This window comes from Dendropsophus ebraccatus, chromosome 14 (genome assembly GCF_027789765.1).
Source record: "Dendropsophus ebraccatus isolate aDenEbr1 chromosome 14, aDenEbr1.pat, whole genome shotgun sequence".
NCBI lineage: Eukaryota > Metazoa > Chordata > Amphibia > Anura > Hylidae > Dendropsophus > Dendropsophus ebraccatus.
In genome coordinates, this window is record NC_091467.1 from 8,822,551 (window position 1) to 8,839,354 (window position 16,804).

At 42.3% G+C, this 16,804-nt stretch overlaps 1 protein-coding gene across 1 annotated transcript; it reads left to right on the forward strand.

Annotated features, from left to right (window-relative positions):
* Nucleotides 1-9,199: 9,199 nt before the first annotated feature.
* Nucleotides 9,200-16,686, forward strand: TNFRSF6B (TNF receptor superfamily member 6b). Its single transcript, XM_069952555.1, has 3 exons — nucleotides 9,200-9,426; nucleotides 12,284-12,644; nucleotides 12,978-16,686. The coding sequence occupies exons 1-3, from the start codon at nucleotides 9,382-9,384 to the stop codon at nucleotides 13,253-13,255; spliced, it is 684 nt and encodes a 227-aa protein (XP_069808656.1). The 5' UTR covers nucleotides 9,200-9,381; the 3' UTR covers nucleotides 13,256-16,686.
* The last annotated feature ends 118 nt before the right edge of the window (nucleotides 16,687-16,804 follow it).

Sequence of the window (16,804 nt, forward strand, 5' to 3'; positions counted from 1 at the left end):
ACACAAGAGCTTACAATCTATAAGGAAATAGTGAGAACACAAGAGCTTACAATCTATAAGGAAATGGGGAGGACACAAGAGCTTACAATCTATAAGGAAATGGGACACAAGAGCTTACAATCTATAAGGAAATAGTGAGGACACAAGAGCTTACAATCTATAAGGAAATAGTGAGAACACAAGAGCTTACAATCTATAAGGAAATGGGGAGGACACAAGAGCTTACAATCTATAGGGAAATAGGACACAAGAGCTTACAATCTATAAGAGACGGGGAGGACACAAGAGCTTACAATCTATAGGGAAATAGTGAGAACACAAGAGCTTACAATCTATAAGGAAATGGGGAGGACACAAGAGCTTACAATCTATAAGGAAATGGGGAGGACACAAGAGCTTACAATCTATAGGGAAATAGGACACAAGAGCTTACAATCTATAAGAGACGGGGAGGACACAAGAGCTTACAATCTATAGGGAAATAGTGAGAACACAAGAGCTTACAATCTATAAGGAAATAGTGAGGACACAAGAGCTTACAATCTATAAGGAAATAGTGAGGACACAAGAGCTTACAATCTATAAGGAAATAGTGAGGACACAAGAGCTTACAATCTATAAGGAAATAGTGAGGACACAAGAGCTTACAATCTATAAGGAAATAGTGAGGACACAAGAGCTTACAATCTATAAGGAAATGGGGAGGGCACAAGAGCTTACAATCTATAGGGAAATAGTGAGAACACAAGAGCTTACAATCTATAAGGAAATAGTGAGAACACAAGAGCTTACAATCTATAAGGAAATAGTGAGGACACAAGAGCTTACAATCTATAAGGAAATGGGACACAAGAGCTTACAATCTATAAGGAAATGGGACACAAGAGCTTACAATCTATAAGGAAATGGGACACAAGAGCTTACAATCTATAAGGAAATGGGACACAAGAGCTTACAATCTATAAGGAAATGGGACACAAGAGCTTACAATCTATAAGGAAATGGGACACAAGAGCTTACAATCTATAAGGAAATGGGACACGATCTTACAATCTATAAGGAAATAGTGAGGACACAAGAGCTTACAATCTATAAGGAAATGGGACACAAGAGCTTACAATCTATAAGGAAATAGTGAGGACACAAGAGCTTACAATCTATAAGGAAATGGGACACAAGAGCTTACAATCTATAAGGAAATAGTGAGGACACAAGAGCTTACAATCTATAAGGAAATAGTGAGGACACAAGAGCTTACAATCTATAAGGAAATGGGACACAAGAGCTTACAATCTATAAGGAAATAGTGAGGACACAAGAGCTTACAATCTATAAGGAAATGGGGAGGGCACAAGAGCTTACAATCTATAAGGAAATAGTGAGAACACAAGAGCTTACAATCTATAGGGAAATAGGACACAAGAGCTTACAATCTATAAGGAAATAGGACACAAGAGCTTACACTCTATAAGGAAATGGGACACAAGAGCTTACAATCTATAAGGAAATGGGGAGGACACAAGAGCTTACAATCTATAGGGAAATAGGACACAAGAGCTTACAATCTATAAGAGACGGGGAGGACACAAGAGCTTACAATCTATAGGGAAATAGTGAGAACACAAGAGCTTACAATCTATAAGGAAATGGGGAGGACACAAGAGCTTACAATCTATAAGGAAATGGGGAGGACACAAGAGCTTACAATCTATAGGGAAATAGGACACAAGAGCTTACAATCTATAAGAGACGGGGAGGACACAAGAGCTTACAATCTATAGGGAAATAGTGAGAACACAAGAGCTTACAATCTATAAGGAAATAGTGAGGACACAAGAGCTTACAATCTATAAGGAAATAGTGAGGACACAAGAGCTTACAATCTATAAGGAAATAGTGAGGACACAAGAGCTTACAATCTATAAGGAAATAGTGAGGACACAAGAGCTTACAATCTATAAGGAAATAGTGAGGACACAAGAGCTTACAATCTATAAGGAAATGGGGAGGGCACAAGAGCTTACAATCTATAGGGAAATAGTGAGAACACAAGAGCTTACAATCTATAAGGAAATAGTGAGAACACAAGAGCTTACAATCTATAAGGAAATAGTGAGGACACAAGAGCTTACAATCTATAAGGAAATGGGACACAAGAGCTTACAATCTATAAGGAAATGGGACACAAGAGCTTACAATCTATAAGGAAATGGGACACAAGAGCTTACAATCTATAAGGAAATGGGACACAAGAGCTTACAATCTATAAGGAAATGGGACACAAGAGCTTACAATCTATAAGGAAATGGGACACAAGAGCTTACAATCTATAAGGAAATGGGACACGATCTTACAATCTATAAGGAAATAGTGAGGACACAAGAGCTTACAATCTATAAGGAAATGGGACACAAGAGCTTACAATCTATAAGGAAATAGTGAGGACACAAGAGCTTACAATCTATAAGGAAATGGGACACAAGAGCTTACAATCTATAAGGAAATAGTGAGGACACAAGAGCTTACAATCTATAAGGAAATAGTGAGGACACAAGAGCTTACAATCTATAAGGAAATGGGACACAAGAGCTTACAATCTATAAGGAAATAGTGAGGACACAAGAGCTTACAATCTATAAGGAAATGGGGAGGGCACAAGAGCTTACAATCTATAAGGAAATAGTGAGAACACAAGAGCTTACAATCTATAGGGAAATAGGACACAAGAGCTTACAATCTATAAGGAAATAGGACACAAGAGCTTACACTCTATAAGGAAATGGGACACAAGAGCTTACAATCTATAAGGAAATAGGACACAAGAGCTTACAATCTATAAGGAAATGGGACACAAGAGCTTACAATCTATAAGGAAATGGGGAGGACACAAGAGCTTACAATCTATAAGGAAATGGGACACAAGAGCTTACAATCTATAAGGAAATGGGGAGGACACAAGAGCTTACAATCTATAAGGAAATGGGACACAAGAGCTTACAATCTATAAGGAAATAGGACACAAGAGCTTACAATCTATAAGGAAATGGGACACAAGAGCTTACAATCTATAAGGAAATGGGGAGGACACAAGAGCTTACAATCTATAAGGAAATGGGACACAAGAGCTTACAATCTATAAGGAAATGGGGAGGACACAAGAGCTTACAATCTATAAGGAAATGGGACACAAGAGCTTACAATCTATAAGGAAATAGGACACAAGAGCTTACAATCTATAAGGAAATAGTGTGTGGGAGAAGAGACTTCTGTATGTTCCTCATAATCCTGGTTAGGATGGTATAATAATAATTCTTCTCCTGACATGACTCGGCTCTTTAGGTAACTATAGTAGATATACAGTTTAGGAGGGTTTGATCCAATGTGACACAATATGTGACATTTTTATTCTCCAGCCCCAGGATTCACATTTCCAGGATGTTTCCATTGACTACGAGGCTGACATTTACAACCACAGGAAAATCAGCCAAATCTGTATTTGACCATACTGTATATATATATATATATATATACATATACACATACATACAGTGGTACCTTTGTTTAAGAGTAAACTGGTTTAAGAGCTCACATTTTTTCAAAGTTGTGACTTGGTGTAAGAGCATTGCTTTGGTGTAAGAGCTCCCTGTACTAGGTGGGAGGGGGATTGGGGGAGGGGCATCGTCTGCATAGCGGGGGCTACAGTCCTATACTCTTACCCAGGAAGTCTCCCTTACCTTCCAGATCCACTTCAGGCTGGGGCTTGCATCAGGGGACAGGACTGTGGAGGTAATCTCTTCATAGCTGTAACCCCTCTCTCCCTGGACTGAGAGTACTACATGTATGTGCCCACATCTGCCCTGCTCATTCCTTCATGCTCCCTGCAGTCTGTCAGTCCTGATTGGTCCATGCTGAACACACCCCCTTCCCCATTGCTGTCATGTGACCACACACACCTCTGACAGCAGCCCTGCTTCTCTATTCTAGCCTGTTGTACTACGCTACTGCGTTATGGGGATCTGCAGCTCCATCCTGTATCTACAAACTGCTGCTGTGTTATCAGGTTTATACAGTTACTATACATTATATACCACATGCTGCTATACTGTACAGTAACTTATATATCACATATCCAGCTGCAGTGTTATCAGGGTTATACAGTTACTATACATTATACACCACATGCTGCTATACTGTACAGTAACTTATATATCACATCCAGCTGCAGTGTTATCAGGGTTATACAGTTACTATACATTATATACCACATGCTCCTATACTGTACAGTAACTTATATATCACATATCCAGCTGCTGTGTTATCAGGGTTATACAGTTACTATACTTATACACCACATGCTGATTGCTATACTGTACAGTAACTTATATATCACATATCCAGCTGCTGTGTTATCAGGGTTATACAGTTACTATACATTATACACCACATGCTGCTATACTGTACAGTAACTTATATATCACATATCCAGCTGCTGTGTTATCAGGGTTATACAGTTACTATACATTATACACCACATGCTGATTGCTATACTGTACAGTAACTTATATATCACATATCCAGCTGCTGTGTTATCAGGGTTATACAGTTACTATACATTATACATCACATGCTGCTATACTGTACAGTAACTTATATATCACACATCCAGCTGCTGTGTTATCAGGGTTATACATTTACTATACATTATATACCACATACTGCTATACTGTACAGTAACTTATATATCACATATCCAGCTGCTGTGTTATCAGGGTTATACAGTTACTATACTTATACACCACATGCTGCTATACTGTACAGTAACTTATATATCACATATCCAGCTGCTGCTGTGTTATCAGGGTTATACAGTTACTATACATTATACTCCACATGCTGCTATACTGTACAGTAACTTATAATATCACAGATTCAGCTGCTTATAAATGTTTGTTTCATTTGTTTTACACGTTATTCTGAATATAAAATCATTATTTTTGGGGTGTGGAACCAATTGTCATAACAGTGATTTCTTATGAGAAAATTTGCTTTGGTTTAAGAGTGGATTTGGATTACAAGCGCGGCCCGGAACGAATTATGCTCGTAATCCAGGGCTCTATATATATAATGGTATGCTGGGATGTATATATATATATATATATATATATATATATATATATATATATATATATATATATACACACACACACACACACTCACCGGCCACTTTATTAGTTACACCATGCTAGTAATGGGTTGGACCCCCTTTGCCTTCAGAACTGCCTCAATTCTTGGTGGCATAGATACAACAAGGTGCTGGAAGCTTCCTCAGAGATTTTGGTCCATATTGACATGATGGCATCACACAGTTGCCGCAGATTTGTCGGCTGCACATCCATGATGCCAATCTCCCGTTCCACCACATCTCAAAGATGCTCTATTGGATTGAGATCTGGTGACTGTGGAGGCCATTGGAGTACAGTGACCTCATTGTCATGTTCAAGAAACCAGTCTGAGATGATTCTAGCTTTAGGACATGGCGCATTATCCTGCTGAAAGTAGCCATCAGATGTTGGGTACATTGTGGTCATAAAGGGATGGACATGGTCAGCAACAATACTCAGGTAGGCTGTGGCGTTGCAACGATGCTCAATTGGTACCAAGGGGCCCAAAAAGTGCCAAGAAAATATTCCCCACACCATGATACCACCTCCACCAGCCTGATCCGTTGATACAAGGCAGGATGGATCCATGCTTTCATGTTGTTGACGCCAAATTCTGACCCTACCATCCGAATGTTGCATCAGAAATTGAGACTCATCAGACCAGGGGAGAGGGGGCCATCTATAAGGGAGGGTGAGGAGAGAGGGGGCCATCTATAAGGGAGGGTGGGGGGAGAGGGGGCCATCTATAAGGGAGGGTGGGGGGAGAGGGGGCCATCTATAAGGGAGGGTGGGGGGGAGAGGGGGCCATCTATAAGGGAGGGTAGGGGAGAGGGGACCATCTATAAGGAAGGGGGTAGAGGGGGCCATCTATAAGGAGGGGGGAGAGGAGGCAATCTATAACGGAGGGGGTAGTGGGGGCCATCTATATGGAGGAGGGAGAGTAGGCTATCTATAAGGGAGGGTGGGGGGAGAGGGGGCCATCTATAAGGAGGGCAACATGGGGGAAGAGGATTGCAGATTTTCCCCTTTACTTTCCATGGGGGAGTCACAATATGCAATAAATCCACTGTTGAATTGCTATTTCTTTCTCTCCATTTAGTGTAGGTGATCAGCAGTGTATTATAAGTATATATATATATATATATATATATATATATATATATATATATATATATTGTAGGGATCTTCCCGGGGGATGGTGTGTTTGGACACAGTTCACAGCAGACTTGGACTTGTAAAATAACAGCTTGGCGTTTATTTGCAGCATAAACAGTCCATCAAACAAAACACAGCAGCACCGTGCTTTAAGAATAAAACAAACAAAAAGGTCTTGCCCGTCTAGGCACTTACTAACAGGTTTCTTCACCTATCTAACACTTGAAAACAGGACGTCTTTCACCTGAATACCGCAAGGTGTGTATTAGCTCCAGCAGAGGCTATGTTCACAGGTTGCTCCCAAACAGACACCCAGGCTGATCACTCCTGGCTGAGAGCAAACACTGGATCCTCTGCAGGGCTTTTACCTTGTCAGGCTGATTAGGGTCAGAAACACCTGACCCCAAAACCTGACCTGGATCGGGGGGAAGGGAATGGCAAGTCCCACTACCAAAACCTACCTGCCATTCCATGTAAGTCCAGGCCCGGCAATAATAAATAATAGCTCAGCAGCATAACACTGCTGAGCACAGATGCCTCCTGGACTCACCATCTCACGCTATGTATTAACCTGGGTGAGATGTACATCCCCTCGAGCACTTTACCAGTGACATGTCCACAATATATATATACACACTCATACAGGGGGGGATAATAAGTATATAATACACTGCTGATCACCTACACAGAATGGATATATATATATATATATATATATATATATATATACATACACACACTCATACAGGCGGGGATAATAAGTATATAATACACTGCTGATCACCTACACAGAATGGATATATATATATATATATATATATATATATATATAAATAAACATACATATATACACACACACACACACACTCATACAGGGGGGGGGATAATAGGTATATAATACACTGCTGTATACCTACACAGAATGGAGAGACATATACTTATTATCCCCCTCCTGTATGAGTGTGTATATATCTCTCCAATCTGTGTAGGTATACAGCAGTGTATTATATACTTATTATCCTCCTGTATGAGTGTGTGTGTGTGTGTGTATATATATATATATAATATATATATATATACTGTATATCTCCATTCTGTGTAGGTATACAGCAGTGTATTATATACTTATTATCCTCCTGTATGAGTGTATATATCTCTCAATTCTGTGTAGGTATACAGCTGTGTTTATATACTTATTATCCCCCTGTATGAGTGTGTACAGTATATATCTCCATTCTGTGTAGGTATACAGCAGTGTATTATATACTTATTATCCTCCTCCTGTATGAGTGTGTATAAAATACACTGCTGTATACCTACACAGAATGGAGATATATATACACACTCATACAGGGGGATAATAAGTATATAATACACTGCTGTATACCTACACAGAATGGAGATATATACTGTACACACTCATACAGGGGGATAATAAGTATATAAACACAGCTGTATACCTACACAGAATTGAGAGATATATACACTCATACAGGAGGATAATAAGTATATAATACACTGCTGTATACCTACACAGAATGGAGATATACAGTATATATATATATATATATATATATATATATATATATATATATATTATATATATATATACACACACACACACTCATACAGGAGGATAATAAGTATATAATACACTGCTGTATACCTACACAGATTGGAGAGATATATACACACTCATACAGGAGGATAATAAGTATATAATACACTGCTGTATACCTACACAGAATGGAGAGATATATACACACACATACAGGAGGATAATAAGTATATAATACACTGCTGTATACCTACACAGAATGGAGATATACAGTATATACACACTCATACAGGGGGATAATAAGTATATAATACACAGCTGTATACCTACACAGAATGGAGAGATATATACACACACATACAGGAGGATAATAAGTATATAATACACAGTTGTATACCTACACAGAATGGGGAGATATATACACACACATACAGGAGGATAATAAGTATATAATACACAGTTGTATACCTACACAGAATGCAGAGATAGAGACCCTCTAAAAGTGATGCCACATGATTTACTATACAAAGGGGCCCGCTGAGGCTCTGTCGCCCAAGGGCCCAACAAAACCTGGAGCCGGCCCTGACCAGTATCTTCACTCCTCTTGTGTCTCCTCTCTCCTCATAGATTGTAAGCTCTTGTGTCTCTCTCCTCATAGAGTGTAAGCTCTTGTGACCAGTGTCTTCACTCCTCTTGTGTCTCCTCTATCCTCATAGAGTGTAAGCTCTTGTGACCAGTGTCTTCACTCCTCTTGTGTCTCCTCTATCCTCATAGAGTGTAAGCTCTTGTGACCAGTGTCTTCACTCCTCTTGTGTCCCCTCTATCCTCATAGAGTGTAAGCTCTTGTGACCAGTGTCTTCACTCCTCTTGTGTCTCCTCTATCCTCATAGAGTGTAAGCTCTTGGGAGCAGGATCCCCACTTTTCTTATGTCCTATGGTGAAAGAGGGGGGCAGAAAAGGAGTGAAAACCCTGATTACACTCCAATCAGAGCTTACACTCTATTAGGACCCTGCTCACGAGAGAAGTCAAGGCCCTGCTCACAAGAGCTTACACTCTATGAGGAGCCTGCTCACAAGAACTTACAAGAAACATGGATGATGGCCATCAAACCTTATTTTTTTAATCTTTTGTGCACAGTCTGTTGATTTGTTTCTTAATCCCTTATGTGATCATCTTGTTATGACCTCCCAACTTTTACATTCTTTGGGACATTCCCTAGCACATGGCAATGGTGAGTCATCAAAAGACAAAGACCTATATAACATTGCCGGAATCACCAAGCGCATAAGATGAGTGAAGGTGAGGGGAGCGGAGTACAGGAGGGGAGGGGTGGAGGGAGTGTGAGCGGAGTGCAGAGCACTGGGGACATAGGAAGTGTGTGCAGTGCTCTGCTGTGTGTCTGTACAGGCTGGATGTGCAATGCAGGGGTTAATGCCGTAATGTGCATGAATTCACTATGACTTGTCTCTGCAGCCATCCCCGCTTGTCACCTGAGATGCAGACGGATGACTGACAGCAACAACAACATGTATTACTCCAGCATTATCCAGGTAAGATGTCATCTCACTCCTATTATACAGTATAATGTTATATTGCTGCTGCAGGACTACAACTCCCAATATTGACGCCCGTGAACGTGCTCTATAAGTAATTGTCTGTGTGTGTGTGTATATATATATATATATATATATATATATATATATAGGTACCTTGCATCTCAAGCTTAATTGGTTCTGGAAGGCAGTTTGAGAACGTAATTGAGAATGTAATTTTGTTTAATTGGTTCCAGCACCCACCAATAATTACCCATTTATTACATTGAAAAGTGCCCAGTTTTATCCCTACAGTACGGAACAGAATGGTACTATACCATACAGTGCATTATATACAAGAAATGGTCAACAAAACCAGCAATTATAGTACAGTAGTCACTAACTCCTCACCCCCCCCACCCCCACCCCAGCACTGTAACAGATGGGAGATGGTGGTGCACTGACTGTACTACTACTGTACTGTATATGCACTCCAGCAATCTTATACAGTACAGGATGGGAGATGGCGGTGCACTGACTGTACTACTACTGTACTGTATATGCACTCCAGCAGTCTTATACAGTACTGTACTGTATGTAAAGCCTCATGAGTGCAAAACTCACCAGGTACAACCCACCATCCATGCTCGCAAAAATGTTCAGATGCCGAGTACTTCGAGACTGGGGGCCCGAAAAGTGTTTGAGAACTGAGCAAGAGTTTGAGAACCAAAGCAAACTTTCCTTGAAAATACAGTTTGAGTTCCAAGCAGTTTGAGCACCGAGGTAGCACTGTATATGTGTATGATATATATTTGGTAGTACGGTTATATAGACAATGATCAGTCCATGTAAACACCTTTGTGACCACTAAAATGAAGAAGATAGTCCTGGTTTTCTGTATACAGCTCTTTACATAGGGTTTGCTTGTTGTTCCGAGTCTCAGTCTCTGTACAGAGATCAGGTTTACCATGTAAGAATATGTTCACACACTGCAGATCTGCAACTGGTTTTTAATACATTAAATACAGCAGTGTGTGAGCCTACCCTAATACTATGCAGCAGGGGGCATGCCTGGCAGGATCATCCATGTACCAGGGCACCACCCTATGCTTGTGTGGAATCTAGCAATGACGTCACAGGGAATCCCTATGACGCTCGGGGACACACCACCTCATCATCCTCCTTGTTTCCCTCCTCTATGTAACAGTCAGCATTGACCGCAGCATAGAAGGTTAATCGAGGTTTCTGTCATGGCTGCCGCCCTACTCCAACAATTGAGATGATTTATAACTGCTGCGTAAGAAACGTGATAGAAATGTGCCAGGAGGTTCTCCACACGACTCTCACTGCTCTGACTAATAGGGTGAAATCATAATAAGTGCCCCCTCTATCTGCTCTGACTAATAGGGTGAGACCCTAATAAGTGCCCCCTCTATCTGCTCTGACTAATAGGGTGAGATCCTAATAAGTGCCCCCTCTCACTGCTCTGACTAATAGGGTGAGATCCTAATAAGTGCCCCGCTTTCTGCCCTGACTAATAGGGTGAGATCCTAATAAGTGCCCCCTCTATCTGCTGAGACTAATAGGGTGAGATCCTAATAAGTGCCCCCTCTATCTGCTCTGACTAATAGGGTGAGATCCTAATAAGTGCCCCCTCTCTCTGCTCTGACTAATAGGGTGAGATCCTAATAAGTGCCCCCTCTATCTGCTGAGACTAATAGGGTGAGATCCTAATAAGTGCCCCCTCTATCTGCTCTGACTAATAGGGTGAGATCCTAATAAGTGCCCCCTCTATCTGCTCTGACTAATAGGGTGAGATCCTAATAAGTGCCCCCTCTCACTGCTCTGACTAATAGGGTGAGATCCTAATAAGTGCCCCCCTCTCACTGCTCTGACTAATAGGGTGAGATCCTAATAAGTGCCCCCTCTATCTGCTCTGACTAATAGGGTGAGATCTTAATAAGAGCCCCCTCTCACTGCTCTGACTAATAGGGTGAGATCCTAATAAGTGCCCCCTCTCTGCTCTGACTAATAGGGTGAGATCCTAATAAGTGCCCCCCTCTATCTGCTCTGACTAATAGGGTGAGATCCTAATAAGTGCCCCGCTTTCTGCCCTGACTAATAGGGTGAGATCCTAATAAGTGCCCCCTCTATCTGCTCTAACTATTATGGTGAGATCCTAATAAGTGCCCCCTCTCACTGCTCTAACTATTATGGTGAGGTCCTAATAAGTGCCCCCTCTCTGCTCTGACTAATAGGGTGAGGTCCTAATACGTGCCCCCTCTATCTGCTCAGACTAATAGGGTGAGACCCTCCTAATAAGTGCCCCCTCTATCTGCTCTGACTAATAGGGTGAGATCCTAATAAGATCCCCCGCTCTGCTCTGACTAATAGGGCAAGACCCTTATAAGTGCCCCCTCTCTGCTCTGACTAATAGGGTGAGATCCTAATAAGTGCCCCCTCTCACTGCTCTAACTATTATGGTGAGGTCCTAATAAGTGCCCCCCTCACTGCCCCCCTTCTCCTTTTAAGGGTTTCTAGAGGAGACTTCCTTTTTTTGAAACTTGAACCCAAGTGCCCCCTCCCCCGATTACTGTGTAGATGGCTCTGGGGACCCCCAGTTATAATACTGTCATTTTCTAGTCAGGGGGATATCCTTTCTTATTTTAGTATGTTTTTTAAATGCCCCCCAAACCCCCAGACAGAAATCCCCATAACGTACAGTAGAGGGCGCGGTCTGGATAGGACGGTAGTTTCTGGGTGGGGATTTACTGCGGACGTATAAACCTTCGCCTCTGCTGTAATTCCTGTTGTATAGGATCAGATCATTTCGGGGTAATTTGAGGCTAAATTGTTGTCACTTTCTTGTCCGCAGGTTGTGGTGGTCCTTTCCCTTGTAACCATAGTAACAGCGGACATCTCTAATCCCACCTACGAATGGACAGATGAGAGCAGCAAGACTATTGTGTGTCAGAAATGTCCGCCCGGGACCTATGTGGCTATACACTGCTCCTCTAAACATGACACCATATGCCTAGCGTGTCCAGAAGAACATTATACCCAGTACTGGCATTATCTGGACAAATGCCGATTCTGCAACGTCATCTGTCAGGAGGGAGAACAAGTGAAACATGAGTGCAATTCCACACACAACAGGGTATGTGACTGCCAGCCTGGCTACCACCGCAGCAGCCATTACTGCCTCAAGGATCTACAATGCAACTTCCAAGAGGAAGGTGAGTGATGGAGTTATATAGAGAATGTTTCCTTATGTTCTGGTAAGCAGGTGACTGTACATTACACAATAGCTGTGCAAGCAGAGCTGCAGTATAAAGCATGGTGGAGGGACCGAATGTAAGATAGCGCTGATCCTATAGCTACTTTACAATGAAAGTATTGTTCTATAGCACAGGTGTCAAACTCAGGCCCTCCGGCATCATGCCTGGACAGCCAAAGCTAAAGCATGATGGGAATTGTAGTTTTGCAACAGCTGGAGGGCCTGAGTTTGACGCTCTTGATCCCTAGCAGCCATTGTTTAGCCATCTACTCACGTTTGTCCTTTATTCTAGCCATAGATGAAGACTGCGACAAGCTGGTGATAGATTACGTCGCGAGCCTGAATCTTTCAGCCACCGTTTTCCGACGACTGGAAGTGAACATCTCCAACCACAGAGGAAAGAAGCCGGTCAGCCAGAGAAGGATCCGGAATCTCTTAAAGGAATTCAAAAACAGCGACCCAGATCTCCCTCTGCTCCCGCGACTTCTGGAATTCCTAAAAGAAGCCAAAATTTCAAATTTAGAAAAAAAGCTGCGGAAGAAATTTTTACAGAAGGAAGAAGCTGTGTGAGGTCCGAGACGCAGTCGGGCCCCGCGCCTCGTCGTGGACTCAGTATGATTTGTGTTTTATAAACTTTCTGTGAAAAGATTTCAGGAGACTTTTTTTTACGTTTTGCAACTCATCACTGCCGCATGCATGTTACCTCCTATTTATTTATTACAGCCCCCCCCCCCCCCTGTGGTCTTTGAATACATGACAATTTTTCTACAAATATCTTTTTTGTTTTTTATTACTGCACATTGACTGTAGTTCATCCTGATCTTCCTAGTTCATGAACATTTAAGCTGCCGTGCATACTGACACAAGCAAAGTCTGTAACTTGGAGAACTTCTATGGCTGTAATGGCTGCCAATAGACGTTATTTCACGATCAGACAATTTGTGATGTCGGGGTCCGACCTCAGGGACCATTCTCGCCAGTGTTGTGGTTCCCATAGCATCCATGGTGACCTAAATAGTGATCAGTAATTGCTGCTTGGTGCGCCTTATCCGTGGTGACACTGGACCCCCAAATTATCTAATGGAGATTTCCCATGAAACTCCCTTAAAAGTTATAAATAGTAAGGAAAGTCCCTCTTCCTCGTGTTCGCTATTTACCTACTGTACAATCTGTTATTTGCCGCCTGGGGTGCAGTGAATGGTGAATGACGACGTCTCTTCAGATTCCACCCATTTTGTATTCCTTAGGTGTGTAAACAGGTCAGGCGTGACTGACGTCTTTCTCAGGGTTCATGCAGATACATGCCTAACTGTAACATAGAACTGACAGGCGTCACCAAGCTAAATATAAAAATGTACACGTTTACCCTGAGGCAACCTCTTTTGTGAAACCTAAAAGTTTCTATTCTGATTCTGAGCCCTGATTCTAGGAAATCTGGCTGACAAACAATGTTTACTGTGAGCTTCAGCCACTGCTGAGCGGAATAGCAAGTGAGCTGAGCAATGTTCATGCAAAGTTGGGCAAACATAAAACGTAACACAGGAAGGTCGGTACCTTAGTCTAATGTAGCAAAGCAAAATAACTGGTGTAACAGTCGGTGTACATTTACATGTACCTCTGTTGCAGATTTGATGCAATATTCAGAAATTTAGTTATGGTTTACACAGCATCCGATCAGTGCAGTTACATCCAGTGACTCACGTGGGGCATCTTCTCTGATCAGTCGTTCATTCTTCCTTTCCAACCAGGCCGGCCGTCTTGAAGACTTATCCTGGCCACAAATCCTCTCTACAGAATCTGCAAGAGAAACATTTTAGGTGCCTTGCTCCAGCACATATAGTAGTTAAGACGATCTGTGCTCCTGTATAGTTTGAGGCCCCCTCTAGGATGCCCTTAGTATTATAGTTATCTCCTTTACTGCCAGGATGCCCTTAGTATTGTAATTAACCACTGCCCCCTCCAGGATGGCCTTAGTACTATAGTTAACCCCAGCCCCCTCCAGGATGCCCCTAGTATAACCCCTCTCCCCCTTCAGGATGCCCCTAGCATAACCCCCCTCCCCCTTGGATGTACCTAGTATATTAAACAACCCCCTCCCCCCAGGGACTCATTGCATTATAATCAACCCCTCTGTGCCCAAAGTAGTGCCCCTGGTCTGTGGCAATTCCAAGTTAAAAAAAGAAAAATCCCACTCACCTGTCCTCTGTTACAAAGCTGGCCGGCCTCATCCTCCTATAGTCTCTGCGGCTAATTAAAACCATCAGAGTGTCATAAATCACCCCATCTAGGGTGCCCCCATATTGACAGCCGGTGCCATCTATAGTGCCTCCATAATGACAGCCTCTGCCACCTGCAGCATCCCCATAATGAAAGTTTGTTCCATCTGAAATGCCCCTTTTATGACAGCCTGTGCCATTTGGAGTGCTCCTATACTGACAGCCTATGCCATGTATAGTGCCCCCTCATACTGACAGCCTGTATGATCTATAGTGCCCCATACTGACACCATGTGCTATAACTGTGCCATCTACACCATCCCCATACTGACAGCCTTTGCTACCTATAGTGCTCCCATAATAACAGTCAATGCAATAAACTGTGCCATCCCAAGATACCCCTATAAACCACATCAATGCTATCAATACTGATACCACAGGCTGCCAAAATAAACTATGCCAGCCAGAGAGTGGCTTTATAAACTATGCCAGCCATATACTACCCCTACAGACAGTGCCGGAGAACCTCCATAACAGCTAATGCCAAAAACCACACAATCCAAAGAGCACCAAGTAATGATAACCAGAGGGTACCCTTAAAAATAGTGCTAACCAGGGAGCACCCCCTTAAACAGAGTCGGCTACACAAAGACTCCCGGCTTTACAGGGCAATCCATTATCATGTAGGATGACTTCACTCCTCGAAGTTGGCAGTCATGCTGTTTTCCTAGAGAAATAAGGACATCTATCACATGACAGACGCCTACATCTACTGACAGACCCTATAGAGAATAATGGGGTCTTTGATGCTGCTCTATGCCGAACATAGATTTATACCAGTGTTCCCAAAAAAATGAGACTCTTTAGCAAATGTGTGGTACCCACCATAGGTGTTGTATAGGCACTCCAATAAGCCGCTCATGCAGGTTAAAGTTAGAGATGAAGTACCTTGGTTTCCCCACTAGATGCCACTACTGTTTGTATGTATTTCTTATGCACAGCTGAAGTCAAAGGGTTAATTGTTTATGTCATGTGATGTATGCAGACCAATTACAGGAGCTCTTTTTATCTATTTTATCCTCTTCCTCTTCTCTCTTCCTCACACTCAGCCCTGTAGGAGGAGTTAGCACCGTGTGGGAGGAAGTACAGGGAGTTGGAGGTCCAAGGAGACAGATTTGGGAGAGACTAGCTCTGAGAGAGATTTCTTTTATACAAGCCACTACTACAGTTATGCAGTGCTAAGTCCTAAGTAGAGGAGAGAAGCCACCTAGGTTCACCCTAGCCCATGCCACAAACCTCTCAAAAAAGTGCAGGGCAATCTCCTAAGAGTAAGAGTAATTGATCCCAGAAGGACAAAGCTACCAAAAGTAAAGGTCTATGTATCCTACTGCGCAGTGCAAGACAACTGGGTAATCTTGAAAGTCTGTGACTGTGTGACACCCAGATAACCGACGACTGGGGCTCGTGCTACCCACCTAGGACTGGTTCTATGATACTAAGGGGCAGAAGGCGGTCAGACTTAGTCTAAACGGGAGTATTAGTATCACTTATCTACCTCTATATATACTTCAGTTCCAGCAGAGTACAGGATCTACATTGGGCAGGGCTCCCCTGCCAACTCTTCTTCTCTTCTCTCTCTTCAAAGCACTTACTTTTTCAAGCACCTATTCCGAAAAAGTCTACTCTATTGTCAGCAACTAAGTTTGTCAATATTTGCACTGCCTGTATTTAGTGTTCTGCTCTCTGGTAATTCCATGCACTAAACCGTTCTATTTTTATACGAAACGCACGGGACTCTGCTTCCTCTGTTTGCACCTGCACCCACACATATACCGTCTACCTTGGGTTATTTTTCCCCTCTCTGTGCATGGCGGTCGCGTCATCCCAGGTGGGTCTACTACCA